The sequence below is a fragment of the Carassius auratus genome, chromosome 8, assembly GCF_003368295.1.
Source record: "Carassius auratus strain Wakin chromosome 8, ASM336829v1, whole genome shotgun sequence".
Lineage (NCBI taxonomy): Eukaryota > Metazoa > Chordata > Actinopteri > Cypriniformes > Cyprinidae > Carassius > Carassius auratus.
Genome location: NC_039250.1, coordinates 24,034,910 through 24,054,813, shown reverse-complemented (window position 1 = coordinate 24,054,813; position 19,904 = coordinate 24,034,910). Strand labels below are relative to the sequence as shown.

General features: G+C 40.1%; 1 protein-coding gene across 1 annotated transcript; it reads left to right on the top strand.

Annotated features, from left to right (window-relative positions):
• The first annotated feature begins 1,116 nt into the window (after positions 1 to 1,116).
• LOC113107736 (glutathione hydrolase 1 proenzyme-like) lies at positions 1,117 to 19,294 on the top strand. The gene is made up of 13 exons (XM_026270429.1): positions 1,117 to 1,150; positions 5,471 to 5,647; positions 5,742 to 5,872; positions 6,390 to 6,479; positions 7,286 to 7,478; positions 7,724 to 7,884; positions 8,080 to 8,229; positions 15,557 to 15,693; positions 15,921 to 16,108; positions 17,153 to 17,280; positions 17,371 to 17,483; positions 17,852 to 17,965; positions 18,079 to 19,294. The coding sequence occupies exons 2-13, from the start codon at positions 5,475 to 5,477 to the stop codon at positions 18,223 to 18,225; spliced, it is 1,725 nt and encodes a 574-aa protein (XP_026126214.1). The 5' UTR covers positions 1,117 to 1,150; positions 5,471 to 5,474; the 3' UTR covers positions 18,226 to 19,294.
• The last annotated feature ends 610 nt before the right edge of the window (positions 19,295 to 19,904 follow it).

Sequence of the window (19,904 nt, the reverse complement as noted above, 5' to 3'; positions counted from 1 at the left end):
CAAAAGAAACTTGTGCCAAAATAATACAATAGAATTCAATTAACAACATTGAATGTAAGATAAAACCCTTATGTACAAAGCTGATAAAAAATAAAATAAAAAAAAAAAAACAAAAAAAAAAAAACAAGAAGAAAGTTATTAAAAACATAGCTATTAAAAAAATTGTCATGCAGGGAATTCTGGGACTCTCTATTTATGTTTTTTCACTGTAAATTATACAATTACTTATTTCACTTCCAAAAAAAATATTTTAAACAGTATTTTACTGTAAAATTACATTAAATGTAATTACATTTATTCACCATATATATTATGGAAACTTACTAGTAACCAATTAACAGGTTTTAACTGTATCATATTTACAGTATTTTACTGTTACAATCACAATATTTTTTTTTACATTGTGGTCTTAGACATTTGGACCTCAGTCTGTATTCATTTATTTATATATTAAATGTCTAAGATTAAGAGTGGAGTAAATGCATTGTCAACAAGATTGCAGTAGTTTGACCTCTGTAGTTCCTAAGCTCTTAAAAACAGGGCAAGGTTTCATATGAGTATGAAAAAAATCTTAGCCAGTCACCAAGTAAAGTTGGGTTATAACCTCTGGAGTTAAATTTTAATTAGCAAAGATCATATCTGTCCCTGGACCTATCCACACTTGTCTTAATAAATACACTCGTACAAAGAAAAAGGATCCAGTCTCTTTATTATGGTTCATCAGACTAAATCATCTGTGAGGTATGTCTATATATTTGTTAACCCATCCGTCCATCCGTCTATCTGTCTGTCTGTCTGTCTGTTTGATTATCTTTGTGTCTATCGATAGATCAATCTATCCATCTATAAGAGTTAACTATAACTGGGAAATAACATTCAGGGCTTGTATAGTGTGTGACTTTTGAAAGGCTTGGATTTACACATGAATGAATCCTCTCTGAACTCTGCATGCTGGGCTAATTCGAGGCTAGAACACAATGTTTGAAATGTCAAGACTTGTAGAATGAATGCTAAAACTTTTCTATTAAACTTGCTGTAAACATTGATGATGATGATGTGTAATTGTAATGGGTTTATTCAACAGGTCTGTTACAGTTTTTCTCAGTCACTTTGGTACATTTCTCGAATCATCCTTGAGATTTGCAAAACAGTAAGTGCATTTCTCAAAACAACATGTACAAATAGGAAAACACCATCTATTACCTGCAAAAGCCAGTCTCTTGCTCAAAATCCTTAGTTCATCTCTCAAAAATAAATATCTGTGTCAATGAACATGTCAGTGCCATCAGAATGACAAGTCCTTGTGTCATAGTTTACAGATTGCTTAGTCATGTCGGCAATATAACAGTGAACTCTGGAGGGATGTTCTTCTGATGTAAACTATGGCAACATGTATGACAGTTACTGTATTAAACAATATGCCATATGCTTATGTATGCCATATATGGTCTGGCCAAAAAAAAAAAAAAAAAAAAAAAACACTTTTCAATGTAATTGTGATATAGAAATGGAAAATGAAATATGGGCACAAAGATGAAAATAAGTCCATTGTCAGAATCTGTAACTCTTGTGTTGTCCTCTTTCCATACAGTATACAGTAAGCTTTTTAACTGAAGATTCATGAGATGATCCTTTGAGCTATTTCAGAGAAATGGTTTATCATTGGTTTATCATCTACATTCTCTTCATTAGAAGATTCACTTGCACAATTCATGCCAAATTGAGAAAAAGTCTAATAATAATGAGTAAAACTTTTACGATGAACTAAAGACTAGATTTTTTGAGGGGTAAGACTATTTACACAGAAAAGTATATAATAAATTTGCAAAATGAGCAACATTGCATTAGTAACTGATAATGTAGGAAACTGCCGATAACTGTGTGCAATCAATTGCATGAATGTACAAAAGCAATCGCAACTTGTTAAAAAAAAAATAAGAAACTGGTTTTATGATGTGTATAAATGACTAGATGATGTGGAGGTTGTACAAATAGAAAACAAAAATAATGACTTTATTCAACAATTCCTTTGTCAACAGTCTCCTCTGTGTCTCTCCACATCACTCAAACTGCCTATGCTCTTCTGTGCCAGCCACGCTACAAGAATGCACTGTTTCTATGTGTATTTATGCTTTGATTTGAAAGAAAATAGCACATCCTTGTTTGCATGCTTATATCCTGGTGCATGGATTTGAAACTGTGATGTTGCTGTGGACACCCTTCACTGATCAATGATGAAATAAATTACACTGAAGTGGTGGTGATAAGCACATCAGTGTACAAAATACATGTAAACAAACACATTTGCATTGTCTGTAATGAATGCTATTTTTTATAAATGCAGTGTTGGGCAGTTACTAGTCACATGACTTGAAATTACATAATTTAATTACAAAATAAAGGTAACTGAGTAAGACTTTATTTTGGTTTCCTTGTTATATGTTACATGTGTAACGATTGCACACAGGAGACGAAAGAACCAATTGCAGTGTTTAATGGGGTAATCCAAATAACAAAATCCAAAGGCTCGTGGGAAATGTAGTGCCTGCAGTGGGGTGACTATGGGGAAGTGAGACCACTAGTGGACACCCAGGGAAACACAGACCAGACATTACCCCCTCCTCTAAGGAGCAGCTACCAGATGCTCCACTGAACAAACCAAGGAACACAGAGACCAGGAAGGAGGTGGACTGGTGGAGGATAAGGGGGAGGGATGGAGGGCCAGGTCCATTGCGGGAAACAGAGACAGAAAGTGAAAAAACAAAAAACAACCACAAGGAGACCAGGAGGGAGGTGGACTGGTGAAGGACCAGAGGGAGGGACGGAGGGCCGGGTCCATAGAGGGAAACAGAGACAGGAAGTAAAAAACAAAAAAACAACAAGGAGACCAGGAGGGAGGTGGACAGGCGGAGGACCAGGGAGAGGGATGGAGGGCCAGGTCCATAGAGGGAAACAGAGACAGGAAGTAAAAAAAAAAAAAAACTAAACAAAGAGGCCAGGAGGGAATGGAAATTTCAGGGGCTCAGGGCAGAGCCGACAGGTCAGGAATCCAGGGTGGAGCAGGAACTGGAGCCCACTGGAATGGCGCAAATGGAACTGGAGCCCACCACAGCAGAGCGGACTGGACAGAAGCCCACCAGGGTGGCGCAGAAGCCCACCACAGCTGTGCAGCAGAGACGTGAAGAGGCTCTGGTAGTTCAGCAGAAACGTGGAGAGGCTCTGGTAGTTCAGCAGAGACGTGGAGAGGCTCTGGTAGCTCAGCAGAGACGTGGAGAGGCTCTGGTAGCTCAGCAGAGATGTGAAGAGGCTCTGGTAGATACGTGGTGATTTGACTGGGTTCAGGAAGATCAACTGTGGCTTGACTTCGTTCAGGAAGATCAATGGTGACTTGAGTTTGCTCAGGAAGATCAACGGTGACTTGACTTTGCTCATGAAGATCAACGGTGACTTGACTTTGCTCATGAAGATCAACGGTGACTTGACCTTGCTCATGAAGATCAACGGTGACTTGACCTTGCTCATGAAGATCAACGATGACTTGACTTTGCCCATGAAGAACACGGTTGACTTGACCTTGCCCATTAAGATCATTGGTGACTTGACTTGATTCGTGAGGTCTAACTGTGGTAGTGCTTGACTCATGAGTGTTAATGGACTTGACCTGACTCTGGAGAGTCAATGGGGACCGACTCGACTCTGGAGGGACCACGGGGACCTGACTCGACTCTGGAGGGACCACGGGGACCCAACTCGACTCTGGAGGGACCACGGAGACCTGACTCGACTCTGGAGGGACCACATGGACCTGAAGGATCAACGTGGACCTGACTCGACTCTGGAGGGTCAACGGGGACCTGATTTGACTCTGGAGGAACCACGGGGACCTGGTCAGTGGGGACCTGACTTAACTCTGGACAGTCACCTGTGGCTGTCATCTTGTGCAGTGGCGCTGGGTCGGCGATCAACTTGTGCTGTGGCGCTGGGCTGGTGGCCACCTTGTGCTGTGAAGCTGGGCCGGCTGCCACCTTGTGCTGTGGCTCTGGGCTGGCGGCCATCTTGTGCAGTGGCGCTGGACTAGCGGCCACCTTGTGCTGTGTAGCTGGGCTGGCGGTCCTCCTGTCTGGAGACACAGGTCTAGAGTTGGCCATCACACCTGGAAAGACAGGTGTGGCTGGGGTATCTGAGACCGATGCTGTAGGAACATTGTGAATCCCCAAAAATCCAAGATCTCCAGCTCATTCATTTCCCACTCAGGCACAGGGTTATCCAGGCAGGCGTTAAAAAGGTCTTTAAGTTCCTTATCATTGTACCCCATGCCTACCGCCATGGTCCAGAATAATTGTGCCAAACCACCCACCTCAATCCCCTTTTGCCGGAGGGTAGTTAATCTTGAAAGCCTCCCCATCCTCTCCTCTATGGTGGCTGGGGAACTGATACGAAATCCCACACTGCTGGATCTGGGCATGATGGAATCATTCTGTAATGATTGCACACAGGAGATGAAAGATCCAATTGCAGTGTTTAATGGGGTAATCCAAATAACAAAATCCAAAACAGGCTAGAGGTCAAAAACAGGGAAAGCAGTCCAAAAACAAGAAACAAGAAACAAGAAACAAGAAAACACAAGGGAACGTGAGAAAAAGGGGTGACTGAAAAAGGGGAAAACAAGGACTCCATGAAATAGAATGAGACAGACTGGTATATATGGACAGTTGATAACGATGAAAGTGAAGACAGCTGAGTGCAATAACAGGTGTGCAATTAACAGTGATGAATGGGACAAAGGCTTGTGGGAAATGTAGTGCCTACAGTAGGGGTGACTATGGGGAAGTGAGACCACTAGTGGACACCCAGGGAAACACAGACCAGACATGGTGACAACATGTGCTTACTTTTATTTTAATAGTAATTAATTATGCATAATAATTACATGCAAGTAACCCTAAGCCAAACCCTAACCATACAGTAAGTACATGTAGTTAAATGTATAATTACACTGTAACAAGAACACCTTAAAATAACATGTAACCTGTAGCTGCAATCCAGTACAGTTACTGAGGAAACAATGTGTAATTAATTTATAGTTACTTATGAAATTGTTGACAATTAAAAAGAGGGGTTATTTCTGAATATTGCAACACACACATACTGCTTTGATTTCTTTCCCAAATTACATTGACTGCTCTAAAATTTCTCAAATTTGAGACACCAATGTTTCAGGAGTTTAGTACTTATTTGATAACTGTTTTATTTCATATTAGGATGTAACTGTTTTTTTTTTCATAATTTAATAAAATAACTGAAATAGTTACTCTACTTATTTAATTTAAAAAAGGGTTACTTGTAACCTATTGTAACATATTTCATTTTCAAAGTAACCTTCCCAACACTGCATAAATGTCACTTATCAAATATGCCCTCAAATGTTTTTATCTCAACCATCCTGGATTCACATTCTGTATCTATCCAGGAAAATGGTCAAGAAGTCTCTCGTTGCTGGCCTGGTGGTCTTGCTTGTGGCTGCAGTGGGTTTTTTTCTGGGTGTGTATTTGGGAATTGGAAATAAGAGACTCACTGTATACTCGAACCACTTCTACTCAAAAGCAGCCGTAGCAGCAGATGCCGGGAGGTGCTCTGAGGTTGGAAGGTAAGAGTCCAAATGTCTAGAGTTAAAAGTTTCAATGCCTGTCACTGAACATCATGCACGTCAGTTCAAAAACACAACATTCTTTGTGTTTCAGGGACATCTTAAAGCGCAATGGTTCAGCGGTTGATGCTTCCATTGCTGCTCTGTTGTGTGTTGGGCTATTCAATGCACACAGCATGGGCATTGGAGGAGGACTGTACTTCACCATATACAATGCGTCAACAGGTACAACAATGACATTTATGCATTAATTTATGCATTAAAAAAGTTTACCTATGAATCAAACCCATGACCTTGGAATTGCTCACACTTTGGTATAAAAAACCCATGAACTAACTTTCTGTAAATTCTCCTCCACTTTGACATATTTTTCAAGTCAGTTCTGGCATGAAAGGACATGGCTTTGGGAGTTTAATATGACGCAGAGGTCATTTGCCATTCAGCAGAAACTTGTCATGCAAAGTGACTTACAGTACATTAATAGAAAAAGACATGACCCTGTAGCATCCTGAGGTCAAGTGCCTAACAGAAGGACTCAGTGTTTACTCAACATCACAGTGACCGCAAATCTTGCTTCAAAGAGTCAGCAAATGATGTGAAAACATCAGCAAACACTACCTCTTCAGATGAAGCTAACATAGTAAATAACAAATGATGATGACACACAAGCCTTAGGTTTCTGTCCAAATTAATTTTAGACTTGAAGTATTAAAAATAAAAAATTCCATGTGTTGGTCCACAGGAAAGGTTGAGACAATTGATGCCAGAGAAACTGCTCCAATGAATGCTTCAGAGGACATGTTTGGCAATAACACCCAGCTGTCACGGAAAGGTACATTACCATTATTGTAAATATCACCAAGTACAGCCTCCATTCTATAAAATAAATGATCTGATCTCTTAAGAGACTTACTGACCCTGACAAACAGTTAAGAGTCTAGACTTAATCTCTATGTCATCATTTCATTTTTTTCTGCATGATGGTCACATCACATTACTTTGATTTGGTGAACAATTTTTTCTCCCAAATATTATAAAGCAGTGAAGCAGTATTGTTAATCTTTTTAATGTATATACATTTATTATTTGACTAAGAAATAACAAAAGATTATGTCAAACTCAGTTCAGAAGTTTGAGTAAAATAAGATTTGTTTTCATGTTTGAAATCTTTTCTGTTCACCAAGTCTGCATATGTTTAATCAAAAATATTAATACAAATACTATTTACAATTTAAATCAGTAAACATTTCTTATTATGTTCAATGTTGAAAGCAGTTGTGCTGCTTTATATTTTTGTGGAAACCAAATTGGAAAGATTCTTTGAATAGCAAGTTCAAAAGAACAACATTTATTTGAAAACTTTTGTAAAATTCTAAATGTCTATTGTTTAATTAGAATCCTTTCTGATTAAAAGTATAAAAACATTTCCCAATATAAAAATTATAATTTACTAATTTTACTTTTTTGTTTTAGTTTTTTTGTATTTGTTTTTAATAATTATGTTCTTTTAATGAGCCTTTTAATGTGCATTAATTGCATTAAAACATATTGATATACAGAAGATGAGCATCATGTCATTGATCTTATTGTAGATTTGTCCATTGAATAATGAATTACTGTGTCTGGTTTGTATGGCAGGAGGGTTGTCCATCGCCATACCAGGAGAAATCCGCGGTTACGAGATGGCACACAAAAGACATGGGAGACTGCCATGGAGGGAACTGTTTGAGCCCAGTATAGAACTGGCACGCAATGGTTTTCCAATTGGCAGGGCCTTGGCCAATGCCATTGCAAAAAACAAGGATTCAATTCTGAGTGACATTACATTGTGGTGAGCCTTTATCTTTTGGACACTAGAAAACTAGGCAGTCTTTGAGAAAATCCACTTATCATAATTGAAAATAGCACACAGTAACAAGTGTACTAAGGTGTATTGGTGTGTAATTTGTAATTACATCATACTGCATCATATGATGCAATCACAAATAACAATCCTAACTCACCACACTCCAAACTCTCTACTGTACTTTTTAAAGACATCATATTGATCTTTTCCTCTCTCTGTCTTTGCTCCAGTGAAGTGTTTTGTGACTCAGACAAAAACCTCCTGAAGGAAAATGATATCATTAGATTTTCCAAACTTGCTGACACCTTCGAGAAGATAGCGGAAGAAGGGCCGGATGTTTTTTACAATGGATCTATGGCTCGAAATATAGTGGATGATATCCAGGCTGCAGGTCATTTCATACTTTCTTTATTGACCTTTTTTATCATGTGCTGAAGGTTAGATTACCTAATAATAATATATATATATATATATATATATATATATATATATATATATATATATATATATATATATATATATATATATATATATATATATATATATATATATATATATATATATGCAAATCAATGTGTCACTACAGGAGGGATTATAACACTTGAGGACCTAATGGAATATAAGCCAGTGTTGAATGAGACCCCCCTGAAGTTAAATGTGGGAGAGTACACCATTTATATTCCTGATGCTCCATCCAGTGGACCTGTACTCGCTCTGATTCTCAACATAGTGGATGGTGAGTCTCACATTGTTCCCGTGTGTGTGTAATCGAATCAAGGACCTCTAGTCTAGAATACCTGGAGAGTGTCATTCATTAGCATTCTTATTTATCTTATTAGTAGACTTCCAGGAATCTTTTGAGCCAATCAGCTGACCCATTAATGTGATATGTTTAAGCAAGATATGGCAATTTATAATATATAAGGTTATCCTAAATAAACAAATTGAATGTACAGCTTAGGGTTGTGCCGTTAGAAGATAGTATCGTGTATCGATGATAGTCAGAGATATCAACATTAGCAGATTTCTCTGTCGATAATCAAGATAATATAAGGCTCATTTTCCCATTAATGTATTCGATTATAATAATAACTATTATTTTTATTTGGCTGCTTATTATAATTTGGCTATCAAACTGCCCAGCTATTTCATTTCATCACTGCATTTCTCTCTTTCTCTCACACACATACACACATCGCATGCGAGCAAGCGCTGGAGGATTAAAGCCTGTAGTCGCAGATAACTCGTTAAATACATGAAATGAAAGAGATAGAAAATGAGGAGTTGGTGTCCCACACATTTAATGGCTACTACACGACAACGCATTCTTCTCATTAATGAGAGATAAACTCTTTCTTGGCTTTACAAATAAAGTAAAGACAAAATAATAACAAGGCGGCAGAACGATGTTGTGTATTGAGTTACGGTTTAACCTGTAGAGGGCGATGTAGCTCACATGGGACTGAATGTTTGTAGGAACAAAAAGAGAAGAGAATAAAAAAAATAAAAAAACAAGTGAAGTTGATACTAGTGTCAGGTCTCGTCTGTTCTGCTGTGACTATTACAAGATTAAAACATAACAAATTGGTGATGAGGATGGCGACTGCCGGTGTGCCTCTCCCTGCGTTGTTCCTGCCATGCAGTGGACGACCCACTATCCCGTTTGATATGTGGATGAAAATGCTCGGAAATTACCTGCTCGCTATTCACATGGAGGGGGTGACTGGCCCGATATGAGGAAGCGTGCAATTCTCCTACACTGCTTGGGCACCAAAGGCCAACATGTATTTTATACACTCACAAACATAAGTACAACCTATGATTCAGCAGTGGCTGCACTGCATGCACATTTCAGTCCAGCAATAAATGTTGTGGTGGAATGATACAAGTTCAGGCAAAGAGTACAGAGACCACATGAGACTGTAGCCGAGTATGTGGACGTGCTACATGAGTTAGCTACTACATGGGGGTTTGCTGGTAATACAGATGAAATGATACGGGACCAACTCATTGAGCACGCTAGCTGTGTAAAAAATACGTGAGAGACTGTTCAAACTGAAAAGTACAAACTGAGGCAGACCTCACTCTGGATACAGCAGTAAAGTTGGCGTGTCAAGTCGAAGCAGCTATTGGACATGCTCAGAGTCTAGCTTTGGAGCCGCATGCTACAGTGGTGAAGGCGAGACCGAAACATTAATTCAGAACCAGAACATAGAGCAGTTATTCCGCAGAGCCTGCAGCAGCACTGAAACCAGATCAAAGCTGTTTTAGATGTGGATCAGACACTTTGCTCGTGTATGTAAGTACAAACAAAACACAGCCAAACTAGGAGAAGTGGTTATTTTGGAAATTAATACAGTGCGAATGATAGAAAATGGATGAGATGACAAAATGTACAGTATCCATAAAAGCAAAAGCAACTTCCTGTACTGTGGAGTAAGTGGTGGATACGGGATCTGCGGTGTCAATCATTCCTGAGCACCTCAGAATGCACTTCAGTGGTATTCCGCTTGCTGAGCCAGAAATTTTTTTAGTGACTTACACCAAAGTTGACGTTTCAGTGCTAGGTTGCATGTTAACTACAGTGCAGTATGCAACATCATGAAGACAGGCATGGCTCTGCTGGGAATGGACTTATTCAGAGCACTGAGACTTTCTATTGACAACAACAGTGTGCTCTCACCTGTGGGTCCAGTGTCAGATCGGAGAGATCAAAGCCGGAGCTGTGACTGGGGAAAAGTTAGGTCTTGCTTATGGTTTCATTCACCATGTAAAAGTCAGGGAAGACGTTCAACCTGTTCAACAAAAGCTGCGGAGACTTCCACTTTCAGTTAAACAAGCTGTCTCTGCTGAATTGGAGAGATTGTTAGAAACTGATGTGATAGAGAGGATTGATGCATCTCCATGGGTATCACCCATCGTTGTCACACGAAGAAAGAATTTGGCACTGAAAATGTTTGTGGTCTTATGTAAACCTAACATGGCTGTAGTGCACAGTTGCTTTTGCCTCACCTTCACTGACCTCTGCCAAACGAAAATACTCTATTGTGGAAAAGGAGGCATTAGCCTCTGTGTGGGCTGTGGAAAAGTGGTGGACGTTCTTATGGGGGACAAGATTAACACTGTGTACAGATCACCAGGCTCACGTAGTGTATCGTGCAGGAGCACAAATCTATGCTGCTGACTGTCTCTCCCATCTGCCTCTACCATCAGAAGAGAATGCAGAGCCAGTGACTGAGCCAAAACTTGAAGCTTTGCTAGACACAGAACTGAAAGCTCCCTCAGTGAAGGACTTTGCTGGGGCATGTGAAGCATGCCCAGAGCTTACTGCCATCAGGGCACAGACAAAAAAGGGGTGGCCTAAAACAGCAGACGGAAGTCTCTACAGACGGTGCTCAAATCCTACTTTGCTACTAAGAAATGAACTCTCAGTTCAAGATGTGATAATATACAGGGGCCCTTACTGACGGCTAGTGCCTGTAGCTCTGAGAAAACAGCTGGTGGACCTGGCACATGAAACTCACCAGGGTGTTGTGCACACCAAGAAGAGGCTGCGCATACTAGTGGCCTGGCATGGACATGTTGGTGCAGGACAGCATTAGTGCATGTGTGACCAGCCAGATGAATGATAAAAGCGCTAAGAGGCATGCTGCTCCACTTCAGCCCGTTCCACTGCCGCTGATTGATTATTATACAAAGTGGCCGGAGGTGGCTTTTACACATTCAATCACAACCACGGCTGTCACTACCTTCCTGTCTGCTGTGTTTGCCCGCTTCGGCAACCCCACAGAACTCATTAGTGACAATGGGACACAGTTTACATCGAGCGAGTTCACAGAATTTCTGGCAGTAAGAGATATTACACACAGAAAAGTATCTTTGTATTATCCACAAGCAAACAGAGCTATTGAACGCTGGAACTGCATTCTCAAAGAAACACTTCTTACTGCCGAGCAGGAGAGGAAACCATGGAAACCATTCATACAGGACTTCTTGCTCACATACTGTGCAACTCCACACAGTTCAAAAGGAGTGTCACCATATGAAATCATATTCAACAGGAAAATGCGCACAAAGGTGAACATCGGTCCAGCAAGCAAAGCTACTCTACTGACAGAAAAGCAACAGCCCATGCACCACTGCCCATGATGGCCGCAGGTCCAGCGACACGACACAAGATGGCCGCCAGCCCAGCGCCGCGAGGCACGATGGATGCCAGCCCAGCGCCAAGGCACAAAGTGGTCGCCAGCCCAGCACCACGATGCAAGATGGCCGCCAGCCCAGCACCACCTGCCAAGATGGCCGCTGAAACCTTTTTAGATTATTTTTCTATGCTGACCAAGATCCTAGAGATTCCCAGGAGTGTTCACGTCCCGTCTGCTGATTAAGAGACGGTTCACGTCACGTCTGCTGAGCCAGCGCCACAGTACAAGATGGCTGCCAGTCCAGAGCCACTGCACAAAGTGGCAGCCAGCCCAGAGTCAGGGCTAGTCACCGATGACCTTCCAGAGTCAGGGCTAGTCACAGATGACCTTCCAGAGTCAGAGCTAGTCACCGTTTACCTTCCAGAGTCAGGGCTAGTCACCGATGACCTTTCAGAGTCAGGGCTAGTCACCGTTGACCTTCCAGAGTCAGGGCTAGTCACTGTTGACCTTCCAGAGTCAGGGCTAGTCACCGTTGACACTCTGGAGTCAAGCCAAGTCACCCGTGAAATTCATGGACAAAGGCAAGTCACCAATGATCTTCATGGGCAAGGTCAAGTCACCAGTGTTCTTCATGGGCAAGGTCAAGTCACCGACTATCTTCATGGGCAGAGGCAAGTCACCATTGATCTTCATGAACAAATGCAAGTCACCAATGATCTTCATGAACAAAGGCAAGTCACCATTGATCTTTATGAACAAATGCAAGTCACCAATGATCTTCATGAACAAATGCAAGTCACCAATGATCTTCATGAACAAATGCAAGTCACCAATGATCTTAATAAGCAGAGTCAGGCCACCAATGATCTTCATGATCAGAGTCAAGTCAGCATTGATCTTCTGGAATCCAGTCTAAACACCATGGGATTACCAGAGCCTCTCCATGTCTCTGTGGAACTACCAGAGCCTCCACATGTCTCTGCTGAACTACAAGAGTCTCTCCTGGCCTCTGCGGAACTTCCAGAGCCTCGACACGTCTCAGCCGAACTCTCTGAGCGCTCGACTGATCCTGTCGTGGCTACGGAGGCTACCCTTAACTTTATCATGTTCTCTGTTTCAGACTTACCCAACCAGACTTGCTCTCCTGTCAGTCCGATCCCACTGTGGTGGTCTTCTGCGCCACCCTGGTGGGCTTCGGTCTCGACCACACGGATGTGGTGGTCTTCTGCTCCGCCCTGGGGGGCTTCCATCCCGACCACGCAGTTGTGGTGGTCTTCTGCTCCACCCTGGGGAGTTTCGGTCTCGACCACACGGATGTGGTTGTCTTCTGCTCCGCCCTGGGGGGTTTCTGTCCCGACCACACGGTTGTGGTGGTCTTCTGCTCCGCCCTGGGGTGCTCCAGTCTCGACCACACGGTTGTGGTGGTCCTCTGCGCCTCCCAGGTGGGCCTCTTTCTCGACCACACGGATATGCTGGTCTTCTGCTCCACCCTGGAATCCTGCCCGGTCGGCACAGTCCTGGGTCCCTGAACACACTGACCCACCCTGATCTCCTGTTGTGTTGTTGTTGGGTTTTTTTTTGGTTGGTTGTTCACTTCCTGTCCTGTTCCCCTCTGTGAGCCTGGCCCTCCGTCCCTCCCCCTGATCCTCCGCCGGTCCACCTCCTCCTGGTCTTGTTTTGTCAGTCTTGTCTTGAAGTGTCTGGTAGCCGCTCCGTAGAGGGGGGGTATTGTCACAGTGTCTGGTTTGTGTTCCCTGGGTAACCACTAGATGTCCTCCTTCCCCACGGTGGCTGTCACTTCATGAACCACATTCCCCACAATCTCTGTCTCCTCATTGCACTCACCTGTCACGGGTTATTAATCATTGCACTGTTTTAGTATGTGTCACAGAGTCCTTGTAATTATTACACCTCTTCTTAGTCTTGCTCTTGCCCGTTTGTTTTGTGTCTGTTTATGTTGGATTTGTTTCTTTGGTTTTGACCCCTGCCTGGACTGATTACGATTTAGATTACCCCTGAAATAAACATACTGCATTTTGGATCTACCTGTCCTGTGTTTTTTTGTGTGGGGATCGTGACACTTAGGACCTAGAATCGGGAGGAAGGGTGGAGAAGCTCATAGCCCAAGTTGCTTGAAGTCCAGTATTAAGTTTCCACAGTCTTTGATGATTTGGGGTGCAATGTCATCTGCTGGTGTTGGTTCATTGTGTTTTTTGAAAACCAAAGTCACTGCACCCGTTTACCAAGAAATTTTGGAGCACCTCATGCTTCCTTCTGCTGACCAGCTTTTTGAAGATGCTGATTTCTTTATCCAGCAGGATTTGGCACCTGCCCACACTGCAAAAAGCACCAAAAGTTGGTTAAATGACCATGGTGTTGGTGTGCTTGACTGGCCAGCAAACTCATCAGACCTGAACCCCATAGATAATCTATGGGCTATTGTCAAGAGGAAAAAGAGAAACAACAGACCAAAAAAAGGAAGATGAGCTGAAGGCCACTGTCAAAGAAACATGGGCTTCCATACCACCTCAGCAGTGCCACAAACTGATCACCTCCATGCCATGCAAAACTGAGGCAGTAATTAATGCAAAAGGAGCCCCTACCAAGTATTGAGTACACATACAGTAAATTAACATACTTTCCAGAAGGCCAACAATTCACTAAAAAGCTTTTTTTTATTTTTTTATTATGAAGTATTCTTACTTGTTGAGAATTGGTGGGTTTTTGAAAATCACCACAATTAAAAGAACCAAAGACTTGTTGAATTACTCATATAAATGTACTTTTCCATGTTAATGAGGGCAAGCATCATCATGTTATGCTTTAAGGAAGAATGTACATGTAGCAGATCATTGCAAAATATGCGAACAAGGTGAGGAGTATAAGGTCTTGTGACACCCTCTGGGTTTATTTTGTGATAATGATCAGATGACTGTATATTATCCATCTTATGTTGCTTATTCATCGTCACTGCAGTCAATAAATGAGATGCAAGATGGTGCCAGTTGAATTTGAATCTGATAGTAGTGCCACTTTCATATACTTTTCACTTTTCATAGAATAGCAAATATCTACAAAGTATTCAAGAGAGTTGTGTAAAGTAAACACAGAATATGGTTTTGCATTCCACTGCACTCCTTGTCCATTATTTATTATATGTAAATATGCGCTAGAAGAACATATTTGACCATATCCCACATATTTTGCAGTGTATTGTACATGACAAGCATTCTAAAAGTAAAAATGCAATGCTTCAAGGCATAGTAAGTTCAACTTTTAATTAGTCTTCAGATATGTTTCATTTTGCCTTCAGGCTGCCCTGTGTCTCACCTATTTAAAACCAAAAACGTGTTCTGGATTTAAAAACACAAGATGAAAGGTCTGTTTTTATTTATGTTTAAACTTGAACTAATTTTACATTAAATGCAGTGTTTAAAGAATGGTGTGTCATGTGTGATTCTGCAAAACACACAAGACGTGAGTGCAGCAGTCAAATACATAAGGGATTAGCAAAGGTTTACATAAAAAATAAATAAAATCAAAAGCAGTGCAGTGAAACAAAAAATGCAGGTCAGACTATGCTTTAAGGTCAAATTCTCGCTATTAACAAATAATTAACTACAACTTTTGTAATTAATAATAATAAGTAAGGTAGGTGATAAGGATTATGTCGAATATAATCACAAAGAATATGTGAATATGTGAATAAGTACCAATAAACAACCAATATATTATGAATAGGTATGTTAATAAGCAACTAGTTAATAGTGAGAATTGGCACCTATACTAAAGTGTTACCAAAATGTGTTCTATGTGAATGAAGGCTTTCTGAATTATGCAAGGCGAAGTGTTTGTGTATCCTAATATAAATATGCATAACAGGTATAATTCACATCAAGGATTCAACTCGTTTTCTAGGTTTCAACTTCTCAGACAGCAGTGTGTCAACAGCAGAGGAGAGGACTTTGACTTATCATCGCATTGTAGAGGCGTTTCGTTTTGCTTATGCCAAGAGGAGTAAACTGGGAGACCCGCGTTACCTCAACATTACTGACGTGAGTTCAACTAACTGTACATAATTTGTTGTTTTGGGTCTCACACAAGGAGTTTTGAGGACTTATGCATTTTAGCTCAAGATCTGTGAAGTGGTTTAAAGAGTCCTTTATAAATAATATCCGATACAGCAGATGATATTTTCCAAGGCCTCTTACTGTTCCTATTTCATGCACCTGTGAGTTTAATGGCCTTTGGTAAATCTATTTTCAATGATCTGCTTTCCCAGCTCATCCACAACATGACCTCAGACTACTTTGCAGACAACATTAGGAGTAAAATCACAGATGACACTACTCACCCAGACAGCTACTATGATCCTGAGTACTTCGTCCCTGATGACCATGGCACAGCTCACCTGTCAGTCATCGCAGAGGATGGGAGTGCGGTGGCAGCCACCAGCACCATCAACCTTTAGTAAGAGAAAAACAGCACTTGACCTGCATTTCCCTGTTCATATATATATATATATATATATATATATATATATATATATATATATATATATATATATATATATATATATATATATATATATATACACAGTGGGGCTCGAAAGTTTGGGCACCCCTTGCAGAATCTGTGAAAATGCGAGTCATTTTCAAAAAATAAGAGAGATCATACTAAATGCATGTTATATTTTATTTAGTACTGTCCTGAGTAAGATATTGTACATAAAAGATATTAACATTTAGTCCACAAGACAAAAAAAAAATGCTGAAATTATTAAAATAACCTCACTCAAAAGTTTGGGAACCCTTGGTTCTTAGTACTGTGTTCTGTTACCTGATGATCCTCGACTGTCTTTCTGTTTTGTGATGGTTGTGCATGAGTCCCTTGTTTGTTCTGAACAGTTAAACTGAGCAGCGTTCTTCAGAAAAATCTTTAAGGTCCTGCAGATTCTTCAGTTTTCCAGCATCTTTGCATATTTGAACCCTTTCCAGCAGTGACTTTATGATTTTGAGATGCACCTTATCACACTGAGGACATTTGAGGGACTCAAACACAACTATTTAAAAAGATTCAAACATTCACTGATGCTCCAGAAGGAAACAAGATGCATGAAGAGCTGGGTGGTGAAAACTTTTGAACACGATGAAGATGGCCAAATTTGTCTTATTTTTTTGATGATGGATGATTTCAGTCACTTTTGAGTGGGGTCACTTTAATAATTTCAGCAATTTTTTTTTGTCTTGTGTACTAAATGTTAATATCTTTTATGTACAATATCTTACTCAGGACAGTACTAAATAAAAAATAACATGCATTTAGTATGATCTCTCTTATTTTTTTTAAAATTACTCATATTTTCACAGATTCTGCAAGGGGTGCCCAAACTTTCGAGCCCCAAATCAATAAACACTGTTCCTCTTATAATATTTAGTATGCTCATATTTTAGTCTTGAGCCCTGAAAATGACAAGAATCTTATTGTCTTGATCTTGATCTTGTGTTTTCATAGTTTTGGCTCAAAGGTGATGTCACGCTCAACTGGCATTATCTTTAATGACGAGATGGATGATTTCAGCTCTCCTTACATTAACGATGGCTTTGGGGTTCCCCCTTCACCCAACAACTTCATTCAGCCAGGTAACAAAATTAAATGACAGATTATCTCTAGACACACAGGTACGTTGTTTTTTTTTGTTTTTTAACATACGACTTTTGTCTTTTGACAAGGTAAAAGACCACTTTCGTCGATGAGCCCCACGATAATATTTGACAAACACCACAGAGTCAAAATGGTGGTTGGGGCCTCAGGGGGGACGAAAATCACCACTGCAACTGCTCTGGTAACCACAAACACAAAACAGCGTTTAACTATACTCACTGGATGCATATGGCCAGGGTACAGTAGTGTTTTCTAACCCTGGCTTCCCTTATGCAAATTAAATATACAGTATGTATACATTTCCATATACAAAATATTTTGTCATAGGAAGTATAAAGCATATACAGTATGGAACCTATTAGAGGTTGGAGCATACAATACCAGTCAAAAGTTTTGGAACAGTGTTTTTTAAATGTTTTTAAAGAAGTCTCTTCTGCTCACTAAGCTTGCATTTATTTGATCCAAAGTACAGCAAAAGCAGTATAATTTTGAATTTTTTGTAGTATTTAAAATAGCGTCTTTTTACCTCTCCTTTTCCACTTCTCCCAGGTGATCCTGAACTCACTGTTCTTTAATTATGATCTGAAGAAAGCAGTTACAGAGCCAAGAGTCCACAACCAGCTCAACCCCAACATGACAGTTGTGGAACAGGACTTTGAGCAGGTGGGTCCCTGGACTTAACTGAGCTTACCTAATTTAAGGCATGACAAACGGTTTAATGAGTCAGTAAAAAGACAGTTATTTGTATTTTTTATTATATGTTTCTGGTTCTTCAGAGTGTTCTTGATGGCCTGGCTCAGAAGAATCATGTAACAGAGCTGCAGAGGACGCCAGGAGCAGTAGTCCAGGCCATTGTGCGACAAGGAGACAAACTCTGCGCCGAGTCTGACCCCAGGAAAGGCGGCTATCCTGCGGGATATTAAACAACTTTCCCTCTCTCCCTTCTCAATTTTTGTGGGCCTTCAATCATTGGTGACTCAATCAAGAACCACTAAAAAATGAATATACACATTGTGAAGCAATGCACCTCTCAGTCCAAACCGTCAACATGGACCCCAATGGACAAGGTAATACAAAGACTCCCTGTTTTTATTAACATAAATTTTTTATTTTTGATGGGAAAATGTTTTATTGGTATCATCAGTGCCTAACTTTCATATTGAACGGTCTGTGATATTTCCAAGCTTATTTATTCCTTTTGTGTGTAGAGAAAGAGGATTGATTATCAGTATGTGGGGGTCCTTTGGTACCTGATCCCACTGTATGGGTTTTTTGTTGTGTAATGGAGTTCTTTGGGTTAATGGACATGTTAAGAGCGATTCAAAATGAGCAATACAAAAAGTGCCTGTGAAAGTGACAAAGTCAGGGAAATAATTTTAAAATTAATTTTAGTAATAAAAATGGTTCATGTATTTATTTGCCAAAAAAGAAAAAAACGAAAGTCATATTGGAACATGATATCTTTAAGATTCTGTTTTTATTTATTTATTTTCATGGTAGACACACTGTAATAATAAAACACTGTTAAAATGTGTGTATATTACCATCTATAAGCTGAATGTTTCACTTAAAGCTCTAACCAGTATATTGATTTTAAACAGTGAACTGGAATGATAATATTCTTATGGTAAAATCATGGAAGAATGGCATGTACAGCTTTAGATTACCTCACTGGACACGTTCGCCTCTGTAGGCTATACAGCCATTCTCTCATGAGATGACTTACATAATGTGAAATGCTGAATTGTTATTGTTATGAGTAAATGACTTGTGTATGTGAAAAAGACCCGAGTTCCAAGGCAGAAAAACATGTTCACCTCAGGTCTATTATTAGCTAATGTTAGTCCCATTTTATGTTTAAATTACATTCAAAGTAATAGTTCACTCAAAAATGAATTTGCTGATAATTTGTCGTCATTCCATCTGAGATGTAGATCAGTTTGTTTGTTCATCAGACCAGACTTGGAGAAATGTAGCATTACATCACTTGCTCACCAGTAGATCCTCTGCAGTGAATGGGTGCCGTCAGAATGAGAGTCAAAACAGCAGATAAAAACAATGAATAAAGTGAAATGAAAAGCTGTGTTTGTAAGGGACAAATCCATCAATGTGTTTTAAATGTAAACGTTGCTTCTGTCCATAGTCCAAAATTCTTCAGTAAAAAAAGAGTATATCCTTTGTTGTCCTCTTACTTTACAATTCAAATTTGTTTATATCTGTTTGGACTGTTTTCTCTTTGTTCACATTTCTGTCCTGAATCAGACAGAACAATATTATGTAGAGAAAACTTGTATTTTAGTCAGAAACAACGGTTTGAAGTAAAAAAAAAAAAAAAAAAAAAAAAAACCTAAATGATGACCTGGAGTTGTGTGGATTATTGTGATGTTTTATCAGCTATTTGGACTCTCATTCTGACGGCACCTACAGTATTCACTGCAGAGGATCCAGATGACAAAGTGGTGTAATGCTACATTTCTCCAAATCTGTTCTGATGAAGATACAAATGCAACTACATCTCGGATGGTCTGATTTTTAACTAATTATTGGTATACTGTTCCTTTAAGGGCTATCACTAGACTGTTTGTCTCCAAATCATATAACT